General features: G+C 40.8%; 1 protein-coding gene across 1 annotated transcript in view; it reads left to right on the forward strand.

Annotated features, from left to right (window-relative positions):
• Positions 1 to 12,034: 12,034 nt before the first annotated feature.
• Positions 12,035 to 27,500, forward strand: part of LOC122552657 (RAC-gamma serine/threonine-protein kinase) — a 482,101-nt gene continuing 466,635 nt past the window's right edge. The window contains exons 1-2 of the mRNA XM_043695471.1: positions 12,035 to 12,401; positions 13,729 to 13,870. Of these exons, the coding sequence (XP_043551406.1) occupies positions 13,825 to 13,870 (46 nt within the window). The 5' untranslated portion in view covers positions 12,035 to 12,401; positions 13,729 to 13,824. The remainder of the gene's footprint in view (positions 12,402 to 13,728; positions 13,871 to 27,500) is intronic.

Raw genomic sequence — 27,500 nt, forward strand, 5'->3', positions numbered from 1 at the left:
AGCAATGATCTGTCAATAACCTCTCATAACTGCACCTGGTTTAAGGATAATCCAAATGGTAAACTGAGGAAACAGAAGTTACTGAAAGGTATTCTGAAATTATCAGTTCTTGTGTCTCCAGGAAAAGATGAATGAACCAACATCCATGTTTGGCATTAAGCTTGGAAATATGTTCGGTTCCTGAGAACTTGGGATTCAGCTCTTCTAGGGAAGGAGTCTTGTATGGGTGTCCCTTGAGTGTGATACTTAGTTACCTCGGATTTAGTCACCCATTATAGTGCCAAAATGCAGTGTATGAAGCGCACTAACCAGTATGATGCTTGACTGTTGGATGATTGTGTTTTGGACCACGGAATCCAATTCTAATTTCAGCTTTTCTTGAATGTCAGCTACTTGTTGATTATTTTCTTTAAATAACTGAAGTTCTAACAGAATATCAGTGGAGTTCCAATCCATGCTCAGATGTTGTCTTTCCATCTATACAATGCTCTTTAAAAAGTCAGTCTTCTTCTGTTTTATTTTTTTTGTTGCCTTCTCCTTTTCTGTTGCTACCTGAAAAGTAGTAGGCTTGAGCCTGTAGATGGTATTTGTATCAAAAAATTAGTAGTGATGTCACATCTGCTTTTTTTGTTGTTTTTATACCATTTCCAAAAAAAGCAAGATGGTGATTAAGGTCATAGCAACACATAAAACTTTTTCTCTAATTTATTCTAAGACCATTTTTTCTAAACTGGACCTATTTTTCAGTGATTATAAAACTGTCATTTTTATAAATCTGAGCAACTGTGTGTGACCTTTTTGAAAAAAAAATGTACTCCACAAATGTTTCTTCTATTAAAGTTACTGTCTTTCAATACAGATCATAACACATTATTCCAGGTTGTAGTTTGAAGCTCAGGTATATGATGAATGACTGTTAGGAAAAAAACTCATTACAACTGCCACCTTTTAGTGCCTTTGGTTGCCACTAACTAGCTGTACCCATTAGCTTTCAGTGCCACTTGCTAACATCATGACATGGTTTCTTGTGTCAAACAGGTAGTATGACATAAAGCGTGCTGCCCCAACATATTATTTCATATACTACAAAGTTCTTGTTAGGAAATATGTTGAGGTTTATTAACAACACAAACTGTTGACAATATTCTTTCATTTCAGACCAACAAATAGTATGGACGGAATTGGACAGGGTCAGGGTTTGGGGATCGGACAGGGGGCGGGGTTAGGGGTCGGACTGGGGCAGTGAACAGGGAGCAGATTTAGCGAGTGCTCGCTTTGTCAATCCCATTGAACTGATTTGGGGGCAGGGGGCTTGAGCAATGCTGCAGGTCCCTTACACACAAGTGTGTGTCCGCTCAGAAACAAACCCTGAGACAGAGAGAGGGAGAACGACAGGCAGAGGGAGAATGACAGGCAGAGTGAGGCAAAATGTAACTTCAGAAAACTCAGAGCCCCAAAGGAAGCATTGAATCAATTAACCGAATAATTAATTATCCGAACGAAATTGTGCCTGCCCATCTTGTTTGGATAATCGAGGTTCCTCTGTAGAGACTGACCGAAGGAGAGGTGAATACTTTTATACTGGAATTTCACATATTGCAATTGATTCCTGGGATGGCAGGACTGATGTATGAAGAGAGATTCAATCAGTTAGAATTATATTCATTGAGTTTAGAAGAATGAAGGGGGTGATCGCATAGAAACCTATTAGATTCTTACAGGACAGGATAAACATAGGAAGGATATTCCTGATGACTACGGAGTCCAAAACCAGGGGTTCACAGTCTAAAGATATGGGCCAGGTATCTACTACTGAGATGAGGAGAAATTTCTTCACCTAGAGGGTGGTGAGTCTGCAGAATTCTCTGTCACAGAAATTGGATGAGGCCAAAATATTGAATGTTTTCCAGAAGCAGTTAGATATTGCTTTAAGGGCTCAAGGGATATGGGGATAAAGCAAGAACACGGTACTGTGTAGGATGATCAGCCAAGATCAAATTGAGGGCGGACCAGTCTCGAAGGCCCAAATGGTCTACACTTACTCCAATTTTATACATGCTGCGATGTCATGCAACTGTCTTAAAGGTACATTTCCTGTCTGATCTGGAGTCTTTGCTATACCGCAGCCTGGTTCTTGGAAATGAGGTGGGCCAAGTAGATTAAGTGTCAATAGGAGAACATTTAGGGGTCAGTGATCATTGTATCACAAAATTTATGCTGACATAGAAAAGGACAAAACACAGGCTAGAGTTAAAAAAGCTAGCAGAAATCCAGCTTCAGTGCAATAAGAACAGATACAGGCTAAATAAATTGGAGTCAAAAGTTGGCAGAAAAAAATGGTCTCTGAATAATTCAAAGAATTGGACTCATTTAAGGCATATTTCCTAGAAAGGGAAAGGTAAGGCAAATGAATCCAGTGTTTCTCGGATAATGAAGGAGCTAGAAATCAAGATAAAGAACAAAGTATGTGCTTACGACAACTGTCAGGGAGAATATACAATTGAAAACCAAGCTAAATATGGAATATTCAAAAGGAAAGGTGAAGAAGCAAAAGAAGCAAAGAGGAAATCTGAAAAAAGACCAGCAGCCAACATAAGAGGGAATCCTTCAAAACATAAGTGCTAAAAGGGTGATAGAAGGACGAGTAGGGATAATTAGTAACCAAAGAGGGGATTTTTGTATGGACACACAAGTTAAAGCTGAGATATTGGCTGAGATATTCTGAAAGCCAGAGAATCGTCGAAGCAATGCATATTGGAGTGTCAAGACCATGTGGAATCCTGAATGCAGCAGACTGTATGGGAATCATTTGGGATACTGAATAGTCCAAAGGGCAATTTCTGTATGTGTGGGACCTTCTAAAAGAATCCATAAAATAAACCATTTGGAGGGTTCTGTTTCCATTAATAGTTGCACATTGAAAGTTAGATTTAATTTATGGGTAACAATTAAACTGACCCCTAAGCTTACCACACTACCCCTTCAACTACACTTTCCCTTACACTCTTACAGCCCTGAACCCGTGATAACCACATCACTCCCTGGATCAGCACCTTTCAGCTGATTTCAACATCCCCAGCCCCACTTCCACTGGCCTCAACATGACTCCCCCTGCTGGCCTGACACCCCTGCCCTAATATTCCTCAGACCTATACTAAACCCTCTTTACTTGGCATGCTAACCACTTGGCTTCAAATCCCTTAACCAACTGCCATCCTAACCCCACACTGACCTCTCATACTCCCCCAGCAGCTATCAAAACTGTCTGTGCTAGATATTTAATTCCTAGAATGCAGCATGCTGACTGCTACAAAAGGAGGCATAATTTGACTTCCTCTGACAATCCTGCCGTAGAGGAGAGCTGTGTTTATTTCAAGAGTGTTTTGAATTTCTGAAGGAGCCAGATTTGGAAAAAAATAAAAGCATGGTGGCAATCTGACTGTGCTTGCCACTCCTCAGAATATCCAGGCTGTTAAATTAATGACTGTAGCTATTTTTGCCAAAGATGATGCTACTCAGGCCATAGTAAAAGAGGAAGTAATTCAAACACTATTGGGATTTAAAATTGAAAAGGGGCATTGGCAAGTTTATCTGTCCCTAAAGTTGATAAGGCACTGGAATCTAATGAGGTGCATTCAAGAATACTGAAAGTGCAAAATGGAGAGCACTGACCATAATTTTTCACTAACTGTTAGACTCAGAGTGGTGCCATGAACCGAAGAATTGCAAATATTGAACACTTTGTTCATGCAAGGCAGCAAAAGTAAGCCCAGCAACTACAAACCAATTTAACCTTGGTAGTGGGATAACTCTGCAAACAATGATGTGGTACACAACTGATAGTCACATAAACCAATGCAGTTTAAGTAGGGAAAACCAGCATAGTCTTCTTAAATAAAAATCACCATCGCCCACTCGTTCCCATAGTTGGTCTTCCTCCTCCACCTGCACCTATCCATTCCTGTCACTAGATCTAACACTCCCCTACCCTGAGCTCTCATTCACTCATCTAGCACCCTGCTTCCCCTCACTTAACTGCTACCTATTCCCCACTCTTCACCCTTACTTATCTTAGTCCTTTTACAGGACCTGTTGAAGTAGCTTGGGGTGGCCTCAACATTTAAGTCACAGAACATGGCATATTTATAACTGCATAAAGGGGAACATGGTTTCCACTCCAATACTCCTCATTGCTGGATTCATAGATTATTGGATGGGTTTGCAACAAGAGGACCTTGCTCCAAGAATCTCCAGTGTAGAAAACATCTAAAAGGTAACTGGGAAAATTTTTAATTGATCAAGGTCTGACTTTCTGGCCCTGATTGGAATCCTTGGCCATTCAATAATAGTTAATGAATGTTTTTCAGCTGGAGGAAGGTTTGTAAAAGAGTTCCCTTGGACTTGGTTTTGGGAATCTTATTTTTCATGATATATCTTAAATAACCTAGACCTTGGTGTATAGGGCAGTTTCAAAGTTCGCATATGATACAAAACTTAAAAGCATCGTGAACTGAGAGAATAGTACAGAACTTCAAAAGACATGGAAAATCTGTTGGAATAGCTGAACAGATGGCAGTGAATGCCAACACAGAAAAATGTGAAGTTATTCATTTGGTAGGATGAAATTATACAGACAGTATAAGATAAGGGGGATAACTCTAAAGGGAATACAGGAACAGAGATGCTGTATATATATATATATATATGTTGCCATTATGAGGTGAGGTGTGATCAGCCCTCCTTTGTTTTCAAGCCCCTGGTTGCGATAAATACTTATTTTTCTTTTTAGCACATAGTTATCACAATTCAATTTTACCTAAACATATCAAAAATGAAGGAGAGCCAATTCCAATACTTTCTTGAGTGAGAAAGGAGTTTTATTATTGTTAAATCTGAGGAAAACAAGAAAATGTGATATTTAACAAATGCAAATACAGGCAATAAGCTTAAAATGTGGTGTGTTGTGTATACCTACATGACAAGAAGGTACATGCAAGTGTAGTTAAATGCTTTTAGAGTCCTTTGGTTGTGAGGGTCCTAATGGTTTAGCTATTGTCCTGTTTTCTCAGGAGTGGCCTAAAGGGACAACTAAGAAGAGCTAGGAGGAGACAAAAGAAGTCGTCGGCAGATAAGATCAAGGAAAACCCTGAAGTTTTCTATAGGTATGGCAGGAATAAAAGAATGACTAGAGTAAGGTTAGGGCCAATCAAGGACAGTAGTGGGAAGTTGTGTGTGGAATCCAAGGAGATAGGAGAAGCGCTAAATGAATATTTTTTTGTTGGTATTCACACTGGAGAAAGACAACGTTGTTGGGGAGAATACTGAGATACAGGCTACTAGACTAGATAGAATTTAGGTCCCCAAGGAGGAAGTGTTAGCAATTCTGGAAAGTGTGAAAATAGATAAGTCCTCTGGGCTAGATGGAATTTATCCTAGGATTCTCTGGGAAGCCAGGGAGGAGATTGCAGAGCCTTTGGCTTTTATCTTTATGTCATCATTGTCTACAGGAATAGTGCCAGAAGACTGGAGGATAGTAAATGTTGTTCCCTTGTTCAAGAAGGGGCGTGGAGACAACCCTGGTGATTATAGACCAGTGAGCCTTAATTCAGTTGTGGTTAAAGTATTGGAAAAGATTGTAAAAGATAGGATTTATAAATATCTAGAAAGGAATAATTTGATTAGAGATAGTCAACATGGTTTGCAGGTCATGGCTCACAAACCTTATTGAGTTCTTTGAGAAGGCGACCAAACAGATGGATGAAGGTAAAGTGGTTGATGTGGTGTATATTGATTTCAGTAAGGCTTTTGACAAGATTCCCCATTGCACAAAACATGAAGGCGTGGGATTGAGGGTGATTTAGTGGTTTGGCTCAGAAATTGGCTAGCTGAAAGAAGACAGAGAGTGGTGGTTGATGGAGATGTTCATCCTGGAGATCAGTTACTAGTGGTGTACAACAGGGATCCATTTTGGGTCCACTGCTGTTTGTCATTTTTATAAATGACCTGGATGAGGGTGTAGAAGAATACGTTAGTAAATTTGTGGATGACACTAAGGGTGTTGGAGTTGTGGACAGTGCCGAAGAATGTTGCAGGTTACAGAGGGACATAGATAAGTTGCAGAGCTGGGCTGCAAAGTGGCAAATGGAGTTTAATGTGCAAAACTGTGAACTGATTCACTTTGGAAGGAGCAACTGGAATAAAGAGTACTGGGCTAATAGTAAGATTCTTGGTGGTTAGATGAGCAGAGAGATCTCAGTGTCCATGAACATAGATCCCTAAAAGTTGCCACCCAGCTTGAGAGGGTTATTGAGAAGGCATACAGTGTGTTAGATTTTATTGGTAGAGGGATTGAGTTTTGGAGCCACGAGGTCATGTTGCAGCTGTATAAAACTCTGATGCGGTTGTACTTAGAGTATTGCATACAGTTCTGGTCACCACATTATAGGAAGGATGTGGAAGCTTTGGAAAGGATTCAGAGGCAATTTACTAGAATGTTGCCTGGTATGAAGGGAAGGTCTTATGAGGAAAGGCTGAGGGATTGAGGCTGTTTCCATTAGAGAAAAGAAGGTTGAAGTGACTTAATTGAGACATATAGGATGATCAGAGGGTTAGATAGGGTGGACAATGAGAGCCTTTTTCCTTGGATGGTGATGGCTAGCACGAGGGGACATAGCTTTAAATTGAGGGGTGATAGATATAGGACAGATGTCAGAGGTAGTTTATTTAATCAGAGAGTACTAGGGCCGTGGAACGCCCTGCCTGCAGCTGCAGTAGACTCGCCATTTAAATGGTCATTGGATAAACATATGGATGAAATGGAATAGTGTAGGATAGATAGGCTTCAGATTGGTTCCACAGGTTGGCGCATTACTGCGATGTTATGTTCTATGTTAAAACTGGCAGATAACCTTGATTTATTAATCAACAGTTGTTTTTCTGAATGGGCACTGACTTTTGAGTTTAAGAGAAAGAGAAAGGCAGCTAAAGTGTCTTTCAGTTCTTGCCTACAAGCCAGTTATTTCTGGTCTCTCCTCCACAGCTCAGACATAGCTGTTGATAAAGGTTCATTTGTACATTACTGATGTGCTTGTTGTTTTCCAAACTGAATACTCTGCAGACATTTTTTCATCACAATATATAGCTCCAGAAAGATGTGACTCAACTGGAAGATACAAATCTAAGTTTCGGTGCTCTTTTATAATGTTGTTAATTTTGGCTCAGTGTAGTCAGGTGATGGCAGCAGCCATTTTTGATCAGCATTTGTCCTTTCTTAAACCATTTTTCATCCATTAAGATCTCAGGTATTAAAGTCAAATGACAGAAGTTGAATATTGATAGTCCATTTCACTATGATTGCAACAATGCAGGTAAGTCATTGAAGAGGACAGGTTGACAGAGCTGTTAATAAAGTTTACAGCATTCTGGCTTTTCTTACCAGCACCAAATAGTACAAAAGAAAGGAGGATATGTTGAATGTAAGAAGGTCATTAGCTCAATGTCCGCTAGAGCATTGAGTCCATTTCTTGACACTGCACTTGAGGCAGAATGTTAAGTCATTAGATAGTATTGAAAAAAATCACAAAGATAGTTCCAGGCATGGGAAACTTCAATTATGAAGATAGATTAGAGAAATTAGAACTAATATTCTAAGAGATAAAGAGGCTGACAGACGATTTGACACAGCTATTCAAAATCATGTGGGGCCTGGACTGAGTGGATAGGGAGAAATTATTCCCACTCGGCTGTTGAATTAAACAGAATGATCATTCTAAGTAATTTTACAAGAAAAATAGTTTATAAATAGTCTATGTCATAGAATCATGGAACACAGCAACTAACATTTCAGTTCAACTAGTCCAAGCCAATCATAATCCCAAACTAATCCCATCTGCCCAAGCTTGGTCCATATCCTTCCAAACATTTCTTATTCATGCATTTATCCAAATGCTTTTTAAAGATTGTAACTAGACCTGCATCCACCATTTCCTCTGGAAGTTCACTTTGCACAAAAACCACTGTGTAAAAACATTGGCCCTCATGTCTTTTTAAAATCTTTCTCCCCTCATCTTAAAAATATGGCCCTATCTTAAAATCCCCCACCCTAGGGAAAAAAACCCACCTTTGTCCATACCAGTCATGATTTTATAAACCTCTATAAGGTTACCCCTCAACCTCCTGTGCTGCAGTGAGTATGTGTATCTTTTGCATCCATGTGTTTAATGGATATGAAGTAACATATGAGGACTCTCTTTCCCAGAGAATCTGGAATATGTTGTCAAAGTTTACTGCTGCAAAACAATCTTCTAACTTTATCAACCTGAAATGTCGCTTTCTCCACTGGTGATGCTAGACCTGCCGATTCTATACAGCAGCTTCTGTTCTTAAGATTCTTTCAGATTTCTAGCACATGCAGAAGTTTGTTTGGCATGGTGCTTAGAAAGACTACCTCACGACGCCAAAGATCGGGGTTTGTTTCCAAACTTGGGCAACTGTCTGTGTAGTTGCATGTTCTCCTTGTGTCTATGTGGGTTTCCTCTGGGTACTCCAGTTCCCTCCCACAATCCAAAGATATGAAGATTGTGGAGTGGCCATGCTAAATTGCCCTGTAGTATTGGGAAATGCGAAGTTACTAGGCTGGGATGGGATCTGGGTGGGATGCTTTTGGGAGGGGTGGGGTGAGCTCAATGGGCTGAATGGCCTGCTTTCTCAATGTAGGGATTCAATGATTCTATTGTAGTTACATAGAATGTAGAACGTGACAGCACAGTACAGGCCCTTCGGCCTTCGATGTTGGGCTGACCTGTGAAATTAATGCGATGCCCATCTAACCTACACCGTTCCATTATTATCCGTATGTATGTCCAATGCCCATTTAAATGCACTTAATATTGGCGAGTCTACTACTGTGTAGGCAAGGCCGTTCCACTCCCTACTACTCTCGGACTAAAGAAACTGCCCTTGATATCTGTCCTAAGTCTATATCCCCTTGTGTTAGCCTTCACCATCTGAGGAAAAATGGTCTCACTGTCTGACCTATCTAACCCTTGGATTATCTTATACATCTCGATTAAGTCACCTCTCCAATGAAAATCGTCTCAGTTCCCTCAACCTTTCCTCGTAAGACGTTCCTTCCATATCAGGCAACATCCTAGTAAATCTCCTCTGAACTCTTTTCAAAACTTCCACAGGCCTCCGAAAATGCGGTGACCAGAACCGTACACAACACTCCAGGTGCGGCCTTACCAGTATCTTGTACAGCTGAAGCATGACCTCGTGGCTCCGAACTTTAATGCCAACACACCATATGCTTTCTTAACGACCCTGGGTGACAACTTTCAGGGATTTATGCACCTCTGTCAAGAATTTTACCATTAGGTGGCTGAGAGTGCAATAGGTAGATGGAGGTGGAGATAATGGTGATAAGTTGGAGAGGAGTATGGAGCGGATAAGTGGGAAGGAAGATGGACAGGTAGGACAGGTCATGAGGATGGTGTCTAGTTAGAAGGTTGTAACTGGGATAAGGTAGGGGGAGGGGAATAGTCCATCTTCCACAGTTACATCGGCACCATTCCCCACCTTTTCCTCCATTATATTGATGACTGTATCGGTGCCACCTCGTGCTCCCATGAGGAGGTTGAACAGTTCATCAACTTCACCAACACATTCCACCCCAACCTTAAGTTCACCTGGACTATCTCAGACACCTCCCTCCCCTTCCTGGACCTCTCCATCCCCATCAACAATGACCAACTCAAAACTGATATCTTCTACAAACCACCGACTCCCACAGCTACTTGGACTACACCTCCTCCTACCCTGCCTCCTGTAAAAATGCTATCCCTTATTCCCAATTCCTTTGCCTCTGCCACATCTGCTCCAGGAGGACCAGTTCCACCACAGACACACCAGATGGCCTCCTTCTTTAAAGACTGCAATTTCCCCTCCCACGTGGTTGACGATGCCCTCCAGCGCATCTTCATGCGCCTCCACACTCAAACCCCACCCCTCCAACCGCAAAAGGTCAGACCCCTCCTGGTCCTCACCTTCGACCCCACCAACCTCCAGATACATTGCATCATAATCCACCATTTTTGGACCTCACCAGAGATCCAAATGGACCTCACCAGAGATCTATTTCCCTCTCCACTCCTAACTGCTTTCCATAAAGACCATTCCCTCCGCGACTCAACGTGGTCTCCTCTACATTGGGGAGATAGGATACCTACTCGTAGAGTGCTTCAGAGCACACCTCCGTGACACCCGCACTAACCAACCCACCGTCCCGTGGCTGACTACTTCAACTTCCCCCCTGCTCCCCCAACTGCGTCAAGGGCGTGCAGGTCCTAGGCCTACTCCATCACCATTCTCTAACCACCTGATGCCTGGAGGAAGAAAGTCTCATCTTCTGCCTCAGGATCCTCTAACACCATGGCATCAATGTGGATTTCACCAGTCTCCTCATTTCCCCTTCCCCCACCTTATTTGAAAATTAATTATTTGCTCCAACATTGAAGTGCTCTATATTGACAATCATAAGGATTCATCCAAAAATATTGTATATGTAGAGTTTTTGAAATAAATTCAAAATCTAATATCCCTACCAGACAATACATAATTCAAAATAGTTGACCACTTATAAAGTGCAATCATTTATATTAAAAATTATGTTGGAAATCACAAATAACTGTCCCAACAATATTACTTGTCCATAGCTTTAGAAGAACTTCACCATTGCTTCAGCATATAGTTTACTTTTTCTTTAGACAAGCATAATAATCGGACAAGTGAGACTGCAATCGTATAGTATTTCACTCCTATTCCAGTCTCACTTCAGATTATTAAAACTTAGCTGATTACAAAACAGAAAGCAAGAACTTTCATTTCATCCAGAACCAGCAAAGTTTTGGTAACAGATAGGGAGGGAGATGTGCTAATGAATTACATTCCTACAGTGATAACATTATCAGTGATCTTTGAACAATTGTAAAACAACAATTATAAATTGACATTAACTGTAATGTATTTGATGATAAAAAGAAATCAGACATAAATTGCCTGTTTTCAACATGGTTGAAACAATTGTGAGCATCTTCTTGAAGTCATAGTTATTGCTACAGAATCAGTAAATTCATTGTAGTATAATTTCTTCATATTTGTGGATAAATATATCAACCACAAAGGGAAAACGCTAAAGAAGAATCTGTGCACAATATACAGTATTATTAATATAAACAAAAAATACAAGAGAAACTTAGTGTCTGCCAGTATCTGTAGAGAGTGAAACAGAGTTAGCATTTCAAGTCCCATTACTTTTCTTCAGAACACAGTACTATTAGTAGGGAAGTACACCAATGATTTCAGTTCACTTGAAATGTATTCACGCAACATAACAGGTGAAATGTTATATAAATGCACGTCTTTTTTCTTTGACAATACACCTTTCAAAATAATAACCCCTTTTCAGTTACAATTTTAAGTTCTAAAGTGTAACTACTTAGATCAGAATTTGCATTGAAGACCTCCCTGAAGCCAGTCTCAAAGCTGGACCTGTAAGAACACATTGCTAAATGTAATAGCAAAGTAGCGCTGGCGCAGACTCGCTGATGATAATACCGCTTGATCAAATATATATGAATAAAGTATATTTTTGAAATTAAAAAAGATACCGCTACTATTATTATTTATTTCATTCAACTAACTATTTCGCTTAGAAGTTCTCACGCACTGACACCTCCAACTTTCTGATTCCACTACTACCGAGAAAAGAAGAACAGCCTGCGGTGTAGGGGACGGCGGAGGGTTAGAGGGGCGGGGAGAAGGCGGTTGGAGGAAGGGCGGGGCAATGTGGAGGTGGAGCCAACGGTGTGGAGAATGGATTGGAGGAAAGGGACGCGGCGGAAAGGGTCACGGACAAAGTTGGGGTCGGCTTGGTAGTGGGAGGACATGAGAAAGGGAGGGCGGCGCAGTAGATCTCGCGAGATTTCCTCCTGAGGACGCAGGGCGCGTGGAAAGGGAAGGGGGGGGAGGGGAAAGAGGTGGTGGTTTGGGGGCTGGTGAAGAAAAAAAACTCCAGTAACGGACAGAGCACGAGACGCGTCGCTGGTGACGTCAGGAGTTTTCCCCTCAAAGTCAACAAGAACAAGAAGGAACCGGAGTTTGAATTCTGTGGCAATTAAATATCTATCTACCTATCCATCTTTGAAAAATTATTGTTGTGATTTAAAAATATACAATCATTAAAACACCGGCTGGGTGGGAGGGGAAACGAAGTCGAGCCGCGTTGCCCCCACCCCCACTCCCCATCACCTCACCCATACGCCCGAAGAACAGCCGTTGAGTGTGGGTCGGTCCGGCAGGAGAAGGGTGAAGCCGGCCGGCCGGCCCGCCACTGAGCGCAAAAGGTAAGGGGAGGATGGAGATGCTTGGTCTATATTGGACTGGGTGGATTTTGGGAAAGGGGGGAGTCGGCCACTTCTACTTCCCCCGCCGGTGCATATATTTATTACTTTTTTTCATGGCTGTACGTTCTGGGCTTTGGGTCATGCTTTACGGTGCGGTTGGGGGTGTGCGTGATACAGAAATGTGGGAGACTTTGCCTTTTGGTGAGATGGGGGAATGATGATACTGATGATGGAGGAGGAGGGGTTACTGACTCTGGCCTAGTTATACCATCCTCCTCCATCACCGTAACTACTGCCAACTAATCCCAATAACAACTTTACACCACAATTGCGCCGGCGGGGGACCAACAATAACTTATTTGCGGATGTTTCCTTGTAATATTGGACGACTGTTATTTTTCTCCCCTTGACTGAGTTGAATTTATCAGGAAGGAGAAGAGGGGGTTGCTGGTGGGTGTAAAGGCCTGCGTGCAATTTTACTCAGCTGGGCTTTTTTTGTATTTCAAGGACTTGTTTTCGCACAACCGATCAGGAATAAATATAGTGGCGACTATTTATAATCCAACCAGACTGCGTTTTACACTTTTACCGAACACGTTTTATGATTTTTTTAAATAACATACATACACACCAGACTGATTCGGCGAATGTTTTGTGATTTTTGAAGAAAAAATAACGTTTGGATTTTTGTGGGCATTTATTCCTGTGCATTTGTTTTAATTTCGCTTTATTTTCAAGGTTTATATTTTAAACTTGTGAAAAGTATATGGCCTTGGGTGGAGGGCGTAGACAGACTGCGTCTACACAGCGTATGTTGTCAAATGTTTCTCTCATGCTACTTAAATCAATATTCATGGCTTAAAGATGACGAATAAACACTTGCTTTCATTTTTTGAACAAAAAAAACTATAAATCTATATTGACGAATTTAGAATGGAATGATGTGAATATTCTTATGAATAAGACTCTACAGGTAATGGGTTAACAATATTTGATCTGGAAAGTCAAATCTTGACCAAAAAAACTCAAGATTGCCGAAAATAACATCAGACACCGATTATTTACATCATTCCCAATTATGTATAGAAATAATTTTATTCGACTTATTTGAAAACAATATGTTTTAATGTTTTTGAGTTTTTCTTGGATCAACTGAAAAGCCAGGTTTATTTAGAAATCACTAATTTGTAAAAACGGATGTCCTTAAGTGTTAAATTTTCTTAAAGTATGTAATTAAATTATCACAAGACTGAGATTGTAATAATGTGATCATTTAAATGCGTCATTTTCGTGTTCAAGTTGTGATATTGTTTTTCCCTGGCAACAGTGGCTATCGGAGTGGAAGTTGCCTTGAGGAGGGAGCGGTGGGAAGGGCAGAGCCAGTCCCGAAGACGACTAACTGGGCTCGGGGGGGACCGCTAATATGAGTGATATAACTATTGTAAAGGAAGGATGGGTGCAGAAAAGAGGTAAGGTTACTTATATTAAATGTTCTCCCAAATTGTAAGCAAGTTAAAGACTGGAACCAGATTTTGAGGATGGATGAATGAAACTGGGCGGGGATGAGAATGTATCAGTAGAGTTTTGTGCGTAAAGAAACAGCGTAAGGCAGCGTGTTTTCAGTATTAACGTAACCGGTAAAATACTTGTAAACGTTTCTTTTTTGATTCGGGATGTTTGACATGTCAATTCTACATAACTTTCGAGTAGATTTTTAACTTTCTTTGAGTCACGCCTACTTCAGTTGTGCATTTGTTACATAGCACTCAAAATAGGAAACAGAACTGTTTGTGTATTAGTTTTGGCTTTCATCCATTTTTTTTCTGTTCAGTTGTTTTAAAGGTAATGTTTGCGGTTGATCCTTAGTGGCTTATGTTTATTCGCTTGTGCGATTTTAAAAATAGTTTAAGTGATTAGGGACTTTGGAAAGGACAAAGTAATTTCCTGTTTACTGAACTGACTTTCCTCCCTGCGGAGAAGTTGTGCATTTGTCTAATACTGTGGCGTTTAACTGTAACGTCGAGTCCTGCTGTTTAGGGGAAAAGTAGCTATTGTTTTTACATATTAGGCATGTGATTGGAAGAAGCACAGGCCAATTTACAAGGCGATAGATGTAGGTTTGGTCGAAACTTTGCTCTTGAAGCTTTTACAGACTGACTTTTAGAACTATTGATGTTCATTCAATTTAAAGACTTGTAAAACTCAGACTACATTTTTGGAAATTGTGCTTAGTTTTGTTATTTTGTTTCAAAACCCTGTTACTATCTGATTAGTTTTAATCTGGTTGGTCTATTGAGGAGGGAAAATAGTCTATCTACTATGTGAGCAGAAATGATACCTCTTAAAACACAGGAGCACTTGTGTTTTGAAGTTAGTTTCAGTAAAACAAAATTAACATTTTCCTGTTGACATCAGTCTTGCCTGTGTACAATATTTAATGCTGGCATTCAATCCGCAACATTAATATTGTGGAAATAATGAACAACTGCTGAATTAATATTGAATATTTAAAAAGCTTTTTATGTTGAAAAAGATCAGGTCCGTGGAACAATTTTCATGTTGTGTTGATACCTCTAAATCTAAAATAACATCAAGCATTTTGTGCTTATTTTTGGTTTAATCCAATCATTTGGTCCTTGGGGCTGATTTATTATAGAAATTAAAAATAAACCCTAATTTTCCCAATCAAAAAAATTAGATTAGGACAAGATTAATAGATTTTAACACCTGAAGGTAGGAGTCTAATATATGCTGTTCATGAGACAAGGATTTTTTTTCTTGAACTGTTATTTAGATTTTCTTGAAGGTCACTTTTTGTTTGCAGGGATTTCTTTTTCATTTTCATTGACTCCTTTATCAGGTGATGCAGTCACGTAGGCACATTAATTTCTCTACAGGTCTTTCTGCTATAAAGCGACAGTTGTGTTCCTCTGCAACTTCTTACTATATGGAAAACTGCTATAGAAATTGTTTTGTAGATGGCGGCTAATAGAAAATTGCTATACCTGTTTAGTAGAAAGTTTGCATTATCTCAATAACGTCCTCAATTCGCTTTGACAAAACACGTTATAGCAGAATGACCTGTATTTGTGAAATACTATATTTTGTGGTTCTTTAGAGAAAACAGCACAAATACAAAGGCTGTGTGCATGTTTTTGTTAAATATTTGACTTTGAATCTATAAATGTTTGTTAACTTAATTATCCATATTTTAACTCCTTAGTGCAGGATAAGCCACAAATCTTCAGCCTTTTAAATGTCAGGATACTCACTTCCAAGGATTTGACTGTGCAACAAGGGGAATGTACACATTAATTTTCACACCAAGCTAACAATCAGATAATGAATTTAGTTTTGTTTCCCAAACTAATGTACCACCTCTTGATGTCTTAATAGGCATAGATTAGAAGACTTGAGCACAGAAGTTTCCTAGTTTACATTAAAGACGCATTCCACTTTATAGAGATGGTTAATTCACTAACAGTGACTCCCAATGTTATATTTTTTTTAGTGGATGTTGAAAATCTATACACAATATAGAAATAAACAATTGTGACGGCTGAAATAATAGAATGTTGAAACACAGAAGGTGTCCGTTCAGTCAGTCATATGTGTAATGACTCTTTTAACAATTATCAAATTGGTTCCCACTCCAACCTACGTTTGGATATAGCCTTGCAATTCTTTTCCTGCTAAATATTTATCCAATTTTTCATGCCTTGCTGCATTATTGCTTATTATAGTCTCTTGTCAGAGAGCTAGAGGCTGAATTAAATAAGTTTTACAGTCAATTTAAATATGAAAAAACAATAATTCAGGCAAAAGGTTACTAGCACAACTGTTGATTCTCTGGACAGCCATAGATTTGAGATTGCCTATAGATTGGATCACTGATAACTGCCCTCCATTTGGTGTCTTTAAAGAATTTGAGAACTAGACAATAAAATTCACTGGAGTTACCCAGCTCCTTGGCTTGTCTGCACCACCTATTTCCCCCCTCCACTGGTATCCTTGATCCTAACCTGTAATCCCTGAATTCTAGCCATGTGATCAGAGAAGTTGAGACTGAGCATGAGAGAGACAATCATGTTTTGAGGAGCAGCTCCTTTGAGATTCTATGTTGACTGTAGGTCAACATTTCTCTCATTTAATGTCCTTGTCATTGTTTTAACAGCACTTTATTGTGGGTTTTGAAGTGCTGATTTGCCACCATTTCTTTTATTCATGCATGTTTTATTGTGGCTAGTTGATGTTCATGTATCCTGGTGGCTAGATTTCTCAAATCTTCTCATAACTCATTAGTCAATGGTAAGCCTCAGAATGTTGATGGGGGTTTCAGTGATTGTAGTGCCATTGACAGTCAAGGGACGATGTTAAATTCTGTCTTATTGGAGATTATCATCTACTGGCATTAATGTGATTCGAATGTTACTTGATCCAAACTGGGTAGATAAGCCTATCCAGGTCTGTCTGACTGGATTTGTTTTGCTTCAGAATCTCAGGAGTGGTGAATGGTGCTTTAGAATTTTTGATCACCTGTAGAGACTTATTATTCAGCTTGTTGACATTCCACTCCCTATTTGTACAATCTTTTGATCTCGCTGCTTATAACTTGTGGCTGTGCGCTTCTCTTCATTCCATCTGGCGAAGGAGCAGTACTCCAAAAGCGAGAGATTTCAAATAATCCTGTTGGGCTATAACTTCGTGTGGTGTTGCTTCTGGCCTTGTCCACTCCAGTCTCGTACTGGCACCTCCACAGCATAAATGAGCATTGTTGTGGGATATCCCCACTTCTGACCTTGCGATCGAGGGTAAGGCATTAAAGTACTGAAGATTGTTGGGTCTCGGACACTACCTTAAGGCATTCCTGCGTTGCGATCTTTGGGCTAACAACTGCAACCACCACCTTTTTGTGTTGGTTAGAACTCCAATCAGCAGAGTTTTCCTCCCTGATTCTCATCAACTTCAGTTTTGCTACGGCTCCTTTATACCAGACTTAGACAAATACTGCCTTGATGTTAAAGGCAGCTGATCTCACCTCACCTTGCCTCTAGAATTCAACTGTCTTGACCATGTTTTGATCAAATCTGTAATGTTTGTGAATGAGTGGCCTTGTTGGAACCCAAACTGTGTTAGTAGCAGTTTGTTCTTTTGCAAGTTCTGTTTGATCAGATTCAACAATCCCTTCCATCACTTTGGTACTTTGAACGTGCTGAGATGAGTTGCTATTTCGATCACGCTTTTCACGTTAGTCATCCCAACACTTAAATATTACATCCTACTTCCTGTAAAGACACTTCCATTGTCTCAGTTCCTTCATCTCTGTTGCCTCTGTTTTGATGATACCAACTTCTCTATGCTCGCGCATGTATGCTTTCCCAAAAGGGACTCTGAAATGTTCACCTTCTTCCTCAACCAAGGATTCCCTGGCACAGTAGCTGACCAGGACCCTCTGCCAGGTCTGACCCATCACTTGCACTTCAGCCCTCTCACCCTTCTCTTCCCTCCCAACAGCGATTTGGGTTCTTGTCCTCACCTATTGTCCCATCAGCATCCACATCCAGAGAATCGTTAGCTGCCATTTCTATCACCTCCGATGGGATGCCGCCACCAGGCACACATTTCTCTCCCCTATCCTGTCAGCTTTCCGCAAGGACAGCTTCCTCTGAGATAACCTGGTCCGCTCCCAACATCCCTCCCACAACCTCATGCACGTTTTCCCTGGATCCATAGAAGGTGTAATGCCTACCTGTTTACTTCCTCCGCTCCATTGGCCCAAACACACCTTCCAGGTGAAACCGCCATTTACATGCAGTTCACTCAATCTAGTCTACTGCACTCGCTGCTCACAATGTGGTCTCCTCTACATTGGGTAAACAAAGCATAGTCTGGGTGACCGCTTTGTGAACACCTACATTCTGTCTGCAAAAAAAACTGATCTTTTCATTGCCTGCCACTTTAACACACCACTCTGTCCCCTGGCCAGCGTCTGTCTCAGGCTAACTATGAGTTCCAGTACAGCTCAGCGCAAGCTGGAAGAACAGCACCTCATTTTCTGTTTGGGAGCTCTACAGCCTTCTGGACTCAATATAGAGTTTATTTTCAGGCAAATTTCAAGCTTGAGGCACATTCTCCCATGATCTTAACTCCAGCCCCTGCACACTAGGCCTTGTCACATGGTCTGCTGTTGCACACCACCCATCATTAGTCACGAATAGTCCATCAACAGCTATTCATTCTCCCAGGCTGATTGTTATCCATTCCTTTATCTGTCCAGCTGTCTTCTCTCTCTTTCTGGACTCTATCTCCATCTGTTGTTTACTCCTTACCCCCTATCTTCTGCATCAAAAATCAGCTTTTTCCTAGCTGCCGTCAGTTCTGACGAAGGGTCACTGAACCTGAGCCATTAACTCTGATTTCTCTCCCCAGACACTACCAGACATGCTGAACCTTTCCCGCAATTTCTGTTTTCTCTTAAGGTATTAATTATATTTGGAGTTTCTTGTTCTCAGTTGGTATTTGGTTATGAACTATATTGCATGACTTAACTGACTAATTTTTACTCTGTTCTGTAACCCTGCTTTTTTTTTTATTTCGCCTTTTCAAGTGCCCATTAACTTCCTTTCTGAATCATCTTTTGCCTTCCTTTTTAGGCAGCATACTTAGATTGTAAGAACTTTTGGCATAAATGAAACAGCTATTTCCCTGTGAATCTTGACCATTCATCAGTGGAAACAGTTTTTCAATACTATCTGTACCTTTTGAATTTCAAACATTTCATTCTGTCTCTCCATAACAATTTCTAATCTAAGGAGATGGTCCCGATCTTTGTTTTAATTCTAGGGTGGCTCAGTGGTTAGCACTGATGCCTCACACCACCAGGGTTCTGGGTTCAATTTCCACTTGTCTGCGTGAGTTTCCTCCGGGTGCTCCGGTTTCCTCCCACAATCTAAAATTGTGCAGGTCAGGTAGATTGGCCATGCTAAACTGCCCAGTGTTAGGTGCATTAGTCAGAGGTAAATATAGGGTAGGAGAATGGGTTTGGGTGGGTTTCTCTTTGGAGAGGCGGTGTGCACTTGTTGGGCCAAAGGTCCTGTTTCCACACTGTAGATAATCTAATCTAACTCTTGTAAACACCTTTTATGACATTGTTTTCTGTATGTGAGAAAACACAGGTTTTGATAATAGTTTTAATTTGTGTATGGGTTTGCTTAATCTGTTTAGCTGTAAATCGGGGGGAGTGGAGAAAAGTCTGAACACTACATCCTATTTCCATTGCCTGTGTGTTTAGAAGGTAATGTGAAGTATCAAAATAATATGAACTAGTCATTGCTAAATTATTTTTGTACACAGAGCACTGCAATGATGTTTCAGTTTATGCTGATATATGTACTTTCTCTCTACTGTTATGTAAATAGTAACTTAGTCATTATTCCAATAGGTTACAATACCATGTATGTAATAATAAACGTGGCAACTACATGGTATCCTCTGAATATTGCTAGGTACTGTACTGACACTTGGTATATGATGAAAAAGAATTACACCCCTCCACCATTGCTGCAACTACCAAAAGGGAGTCTGAATCCTCATAATAAATATTCATACAAAATAAAAACTGTTTACAGCAATGTCTCGTTTCATGCTAATACTCTTGTGACTTGTAATTGGATTCCCTAAATATATCCTGTACCTAGAACTGAGTGAAGACTTCTATTAAAACATAATTGATCTTATCGTCCTTTCATAACTGCTGTGATTTTTTTTCTAGATTGATGCTAGATGTGATTCCTTGATTTGCAGCTAACTCTTCTTTGTGTTTGAACTTTATCATTTATGAGCCAATTAAAATTTTGGGGGCATCTCTTTGATTTCATTCTCTCACTAAAGTTAAGCCGTCTACTTCATTGTAGTTTTTTTTCAGAGTCATAGAGATGTACAACATAGAAACATCTTTTGTTAATCTATCTCTAGCTGTTTTGAAATTATCTTGTTCTTTGGTATTGAAACTTCGATATGCTTCCATGGCCTGGGATGATTTTTAAGCCATGGCTTTTTTTTTTTCTGCATTGTATTTGCTGTTTTGTACTGCTCTTTACCTTTTTGAGCCTTGTTGGTTTGTTTATATTTTCTGGATTTTTTTAATTCCATCTCCAACTTTCTTTTTAATTGGCTTTTAAAAGGGAACAAAAAACTGATTTTAAATTGGACTCCAGCATCACCTAATCCGTAAAGGCTGCCCAAGCTTCACAAAGCCAATCTGGTTTAGATAAGGGTTAACATTGCCAATGGATAAAATCCTAAATTCAGGCTATCTCTTGCTTTTTTTTTTCCAGGGTTTCCAGTAATAAACTTGTTTTTTTTTTAAACTCAATATTGCATTTGACTTATTACTGCTGGATTAAAAGTTAGCATATTTATACCATCAGGTTAGTTACTTCACAATCTCTACCTACTAGGGTATTGACATTTAGAGTGACCAATGAATTTGGTCATCTTTTAGCCATCCCTGAACACTGGATAATATCTTTTCCCACTCCTCACAGGGTTTGGGCATGGATCTGTGTGCCAGTTTCAGGCAATACTGTACCATAGGCATCACTTCCATTTATGTAAACTATTTGGAATCAGTGGATGGTTTTATAACTGGACTTCATCCTGTTACAAATTGTTGTTTATCTGGGCTTGGAAGTGGCATGTCCTTGTGTGTCTTCATTATTGGTTGGGTGGAATTCTTCCTTTTTGTGATTTGTTATGGGTGCTCTGACTGAGCAAGTGAGATGTGAAGAAATATAGTCAAAGTGAGAGGTTGTCAAAGGAGGTGAGAATGTAGATTTGAAGTTATCAGATCAGCCATCTCTGTTAAATGGTGGAGCAGTCTCAGGAGCTGAATGGCTACTTTTCCTTTTATGATCTTTTGACATGAGCTAAGTGATGAGAACATGATTATCTATTAGGCAAAAATGACGAAAACCAGATCTAATATATTGACCATCATAGAGCCTAGAAAAGAGAATATGAGTGAAGGTGTGAAGACCAGGAGAAAGTGAGTAGCTTCAAATTCCTGAGGTCCTTCAAGATTGATTAAAAATTGAAAGTATGGCTTTGGGGCAGGGTGGGGTTCAGCAGAAGAAGAACCAAAGAGTTGGTGAGAAAAGAGGAGACTGGTACAGTTGGTAAGGGGAGCAAAGTCAAACAGTCAAGGCAGACAAGAGTTTGGCAGAGAATGAGGTAAATTAAACTGCATTTGCTTAAATGCAAGATGCCTTACAGGTAAGGTGGGTGAACTTGGCATGGTTGGGAGCATGGGAATTGGAGATCATAACTATTACAGAAATGTGACTCAGGGGTGGACAGAACTGGCAGCTTAATGCTCCCGGGTATAGATGCTATAGGAGGAATAGAAAGGGAGGCAAGAGAGGAGGGGGGAGTGACATTTTTGGTTAGGGGACCTACACTTGGGGAGGAAATTTCTGAGAGGATATTCAGTGAAGTTATATGGGTGGAAGTGAGAAATAAGAAAGGGATGCTGACTTTGTTGGTATTGAATTATACCACCACCACCAAATTTGTGCTCTCTTTCGCATGCACCCCCATACACATACACACAGCAGAAAATAGAGAAGTAAATAAGTAGATTTTCAGATGTCCATAAGAATAACAGGGCTATAATCGTAGGGGATTTTCACTTTCCAGGCACACTGGGGCTGTCGTGGTGTTAAGGGCTTGGATGGGGAGGAATTTGTCAAGTGTATACAAGAAAACTAACTTAAATATATGGATGTACCTACTAAAGAAAGAGTAGTACTTGACCTTCTGTTAGGAAATAAGGCAGGACAAGTGACTGAGGTGTCAGTGGGGGAGCACTTTGGGGCAAGTGATCATAATTCTATTACTTTTTAAATAGTTGTGGAAAAGGATAAAACTGATCTAAAAGTTAAAGTTGTAAATGGGAGCAAGGCCAATTTCAGAGGTACTAGGCAAAACTTTAAAAATTTGATTTGGGGGAGGTTGTTTGCTGGCAAAGGGACAGTTGAGAAGTGGGACCCCTTTTAAAAATGAGACTTCAGAGATGGTATGTTCTAGTTTGTGTGAAGGGTAAAATTGGCAGGTGATGAGAATGCGAGAGAGATTGAGACTCTGCTCAGAGGAAGCAAGGATTAGATATAGACAGCTGGGATCAAGTGAATCGCTAGAGGAGTATAAGGGTGATAGAATTATACTTGAGGGAAATTGGGAGGGCAAAAAGGGCACATAGCTTTGGCAAGAAGCGTTAGGAGAAAGCAGAGATTCTACAAGCACATTAAGAGCAAAAGAGTAACTAGGGAGAGAATAGAGCCCCTTAAAGATCAATATGGCTATCTTGTGTGAAGCCCAGGAGTTGGGTGAGATAATAAACAAATATTTCACATTAGTGTTTCCTGTGGAGTTGGACATGGAAACTAGGGAGCTTGGGAAATAAAGTGATGTCCTGAAAAGAGTTTATATTTCAGAAGAGTTGCTGGAGATCTTGAAACGCATGAAGGTAGATAAATTGCTAGGACTTCATCAGGTATTTCCCAGAGGTTTGTGGGAAGCCAGGGAAGAGGTTGCTGGGCCCCTTGCTGAGATATTTGTATCATCAGCAGTCATGAGTGAGGCGCCAAAAGCCTGGAGGTTGACTAATGTGATACCATTATTTAAGAAAGGGAAGGAAAAGAAAAGACCGGGAACTATAGATTGGTGAGCCTTGCTTCAGTGGTGGGCAAGTTGTTGGAGGGGATTCTGAGGGACAGGATTTACGTGCATTTGGAAAGGACTAATTGGAAACATCCTAATTACATGTTTCCTACTCACAAACATGGCTTTGTGATTGGTAAATCGTATCTCACTTAACTTCAGGTTTTTTTTGAAGAGGTGACAAAGAAGATTGAAGGCAGTAGTAGATGTCTATGTAGACTTGATCAAAGTTTTCAACAAGGTTCTACATGGTGGATTCATTTAGTAATATTAGATTACATGGGATTGAGTGGGGGAAGTTAGCCAATTTAGATATAAAATTGGCTTGATGGTAGGAGAGAGAGGTTGGTGATAAAGGGTTGCTTTTTGACTGGAAGCCTATGACCAGCAGAGTGTATAAGGGTTGGTGTTGGATCTGCTGATTTTTGTCATGTATATAAATGATTTGGATGTGTGGCTAGTAAGTTTGTTACCTCTCCAAAAAACTCAATCAAGTTTGTGAGACATGATTTCCCACGATAATTGTATAAGGACTAACCTTGCCTTTTGGTACAACAAACAATATCTCTCATTTATCTGGATTGCCTTGGCAATAGGTGGTGCAGTGGACAGTGAAGAAGGTTATCGAAGAGTACAACAGGACCTTGATCAGGTGAGCCAAAGGGCTGGGCAGTGATAGATGGAGTTTAATTTATATATTTATGTGTGGTGTTTGTATTTTGGTAAGGCAAACCAGAGCAGTACTTATACACTTGATGGTAGGGCCCTTAGGGCTGTTGTTGAATAAAGAGACCTAGGAGTACATGTTCAAAGTTCCTTGAAAGTGAAGTCGCAGGTTGACAGGATGGTGACAAAAGCATTTGGCACACTTGTTGGCCAGAAAATTGAGTATCGGAGTTGGGACATGTGCCTGTACAGGACACTTCTAGACACTGTGTGTAATCTGGTCACCCTTCTATAGGAAGATATTGTTAAATTTGAAGGCTGTAGAAAAGATTTAAAAGGCTATTGCCAGGACTGGAAGGTTTGAGTTATAGGGAGAGCCTGAATAGCTGGGACTTTTTTCACTGAAACATCTGAGGCAGAGGGATGACCTTTATAGAAGTTTATGAAATCATGAGCATGGATAATGGGAATAGCCAAGGCAATCTGGATAAATGTGAGATATTGTTTGTTGTACCAAAATACAAGGTTAGTGCTTATACAATTATTGTGGGAAATCATGTTTCACAAACTTGATTGAGTTTAAAGATTAACAAAGAGGATTAATGAGGGTAGAGCGGTAGATGTGATCTATATAGACTTCAGTAAGGGGTTCATTGGAGACTGGTGAGCAAGGTTAGATCTTACAGATTACAGGGAGAACTAGCCACTAGGATACAGAACTGGCTGAAAGGTAGAAGACAGAGGGTGGTGGAGGGTTGTTTTCAGACTGGAGGCCTGTGACCAGTGGCGTGCCATAAGGATTGGTGCTGGGTCCTCTACTTTTTGTCATTTACATAAATGATTTGGATGCGAGCAAGAGGTACAGTTAGTAAGTCTGCAGAAGACACCAAAATTGGAGGTGTGGTGGACAGTGAAGAGGGTTACCTCAGATTACAATAGGATTTTCACCCGATGAGCCAATGGGCCGAGAAGTGGCAGATGGAGTTTAATTCAGATAAATGAGAGGTACTGCATTTTGGGAAAGCAACTCTAAGCTGGACTTATACACCTTTTAATGGTAAGGTCCCTAGGGAGTGTTGCTGAACAAAGAGACCTTGGAGTGCAGGTTCATAGCTCCTTGCAAGTGGAGTTGCAGGTAGATAGGATAACGAAGAAGGCATTTGGTATGCTATCTTTTATTGGTCAGAGTATTGAGTGCTGGAGTTGGGAGGTCATGTTGCAGCTGTACAGGACATTGGTTAGGCCACTGTTGGAATATTGCGTGCAATTCTGGTCTCCTTCCCGGTGGAAAGATGTTGTGAAACTTGAAAGGCTTCAGAAAAGGTTAACGAGGATGTTGCCACGGTTGGAGGATTTGAGCTATAGGGAGAGGCTGAACAGGCTGGGGCTGTTTTCCCTGGAGTGTCGGAGGCTGAGGGGTGACCTTATAGAGATTTACAAAATTGAGGGGCATGGATAGGGTAAATAAGCAAAGTTTTTTTTTTCCTGGGGTAGGGGAGTCCAGAACTAGAGGGCATAGATTTGGGGTGAGGGAAAAGATATAAAAGAGACCTAAGGGGCAATGTTTTCACGCAGAGGGTGGTACGTGTATGGAATGAGCTGCCAGAGGAAGTGGTGGAGTCTAGTACAATTGCAACATTGAGGCATTTGGAGGGGTATATGAATAGGAAGGGCTTGGAGGGATATGGCCAGGTGCTGGCAGGTGGGACTAATTGGATTGGGCTATTTGGTCGGCATGGTCAGGTTGCACCGAAGGGTCTGTTTCCATGATGTACATCTCTGACTCTATGGCCCTATTGGTAGGGCGTTGGATAGTGTTATAGAACAGAGGGACCTAGGGGTTCAGGTACATAATTCTTTGAAGTTTGTGTCACATAATCAGGGTGGTTTAAAGGGCGTTGCTCAGTCCTTTGAATATAGGAGTTGGGAAGTCATGTGAGGTTTTGTTTTAGAATCCCTAAGTGTGGAAACAAGCCCTTCGGCCCAACAAGTCCACGCCGACCCTCTGAAGAGTATCCCACCCCCCTCTGACTAATGCACCCAACAACTCTGGACAATTTTTAGCATAGCCAATTCACCTGACATACACATCTTTGGAATGTGGGAGGAAACTGGAAGTACCCAGACACGCAGACATGGGGAGAATGTGCAAAATCTATACAGTTGCCCAAGGCTGGAATCGAACCCGGGACCCTGGCGCTGTGAGGCAGCAGTGCTAACCACTAGGTTGTACAGGCGTTGAGGCCTCCTCTGGAATACGGTATCCAGTTTTGGTCATCCAGTTATAGAAACTAAATTAGCTAGAGAGGTTCAGAAGGGATTTACCAGAATGTTACCGGGAATGGAAGGTTAGAGTTAAAAGATAGGCTGGGACTTTTTTTTTTACTGGAGTGTAGAAGGTTGACAGGCCACTTGATAGGTTTATAAAATGAGGTATAGATAGTATTTCCCTACGATGGGGGATTTCAAGACGAGAGGGCTCATTAAGGTGAGTGAAGAGAGATTTCAAGATATAAGGGGCAAATGTTTCAGTGGTTTGTGAGAGTAATGAACTTTCTGAGGGTAATGTGGGTACAATTATAACACTTTAAAAGACATTTGAATAAGTACATGAGAAGAAAAGGTTTGGAGGGATATGGGCCAGGAAGCAGGCAGGTGGGGTTAGTTTAGTTTGGGTGTATGTTTACCTGTTTGTGTCCCGAACGCTCTCGGTCAGATCTACCGACGTCAAGCCGGTGTTCTTCTCTGACCACTGCCTCCTGCTGGCCGACTGTCACCTACAGGACGAGCAGTGGGCTGGTAAGGGAACGTGGAAACTGAACACCAAGCTGTTGACCCCGGGAAACATTGAGGAGCTCAAGAGGGACTACGCAGGTTGGAGAACCGTGAAGCCCCTCTTTGAGTCTCCAGCGGACTGGTGGGAAACAGTAAAAGGAAACATCAAGAGGTTCTTCATCCTCAAAGGTGTTTCAGGAGGCGAGAGAGAGACGGGGAAAACTGTCCCAGCTCCAGGAAAGTATGCAGAACCTGCTCCTGCTACAGACTATGGGGGTCGATGTCACGGAGGACCTCAAGGAGGTGAAGGACCAGCAAGCCTTAAGGTGTGCTATAGCAGGATGGCACAGTGGCTTAGTGGTTAGCACTGCTGCCTCACAGCACCAGGGACCTGTATGCATAGTGTAACATGGTCAGTAACTGAGATGACCATTGATGCTTTCTCCAAACATGTCTATTTATTAAGCTAAAGCACAAAGCAATGAAGTTAAGTATCAGTTCAGCAGCACACAAATATTCCAATAAAACCAAAATACTGCAAAAGCTAGAAATCTGAAATATAAACAGAAAGTGCTGGAGAAACCCAGCAGGTCTGGTAGCATCTGTGGAGACAGAAGCAGAGTTAACATTTTGGGTCCTGTATGACTCTTTTTCAGAAGACATCCATTATGTGCCTATCATTTTATGCAAATTAGGGATTAGAATACACACCAATAATCAACTGGTTTATACCAGTCATGTGTAATTCCTGATGAAGGGCTTTTGCCCAAAACGTCGATTTCGCTGCTCCTTGGATGCTGCCTGAACTGCTGTGCTCTTCCAGCACCACTAACCCAGAATGTATAATTATTGAGCTATCAACACAGTTGATCTATGACCTAGATTTTTTGACAGTCTATTTCTAGATCAAAGGTAAAATCCTTTTCATCTCCCACCTTC

Source organism: Chiloscyllium plagiosum, chromosome 9 (genome assembly GCF_004010195.1).
Source record: "Chiloscyllium plagiosum isolate BGI_BamShark_2017 chromosome 9, ASM401019v2, whole genome shotgun sequence".
NCBI classification, from domain to species: Eukaryota; Metazoa; Chordata; class Chondrichthyes; order Orectolobiformes; family Hemiscylliidae; genus Chiloscyllium; species Chiloscyllium plagiosum.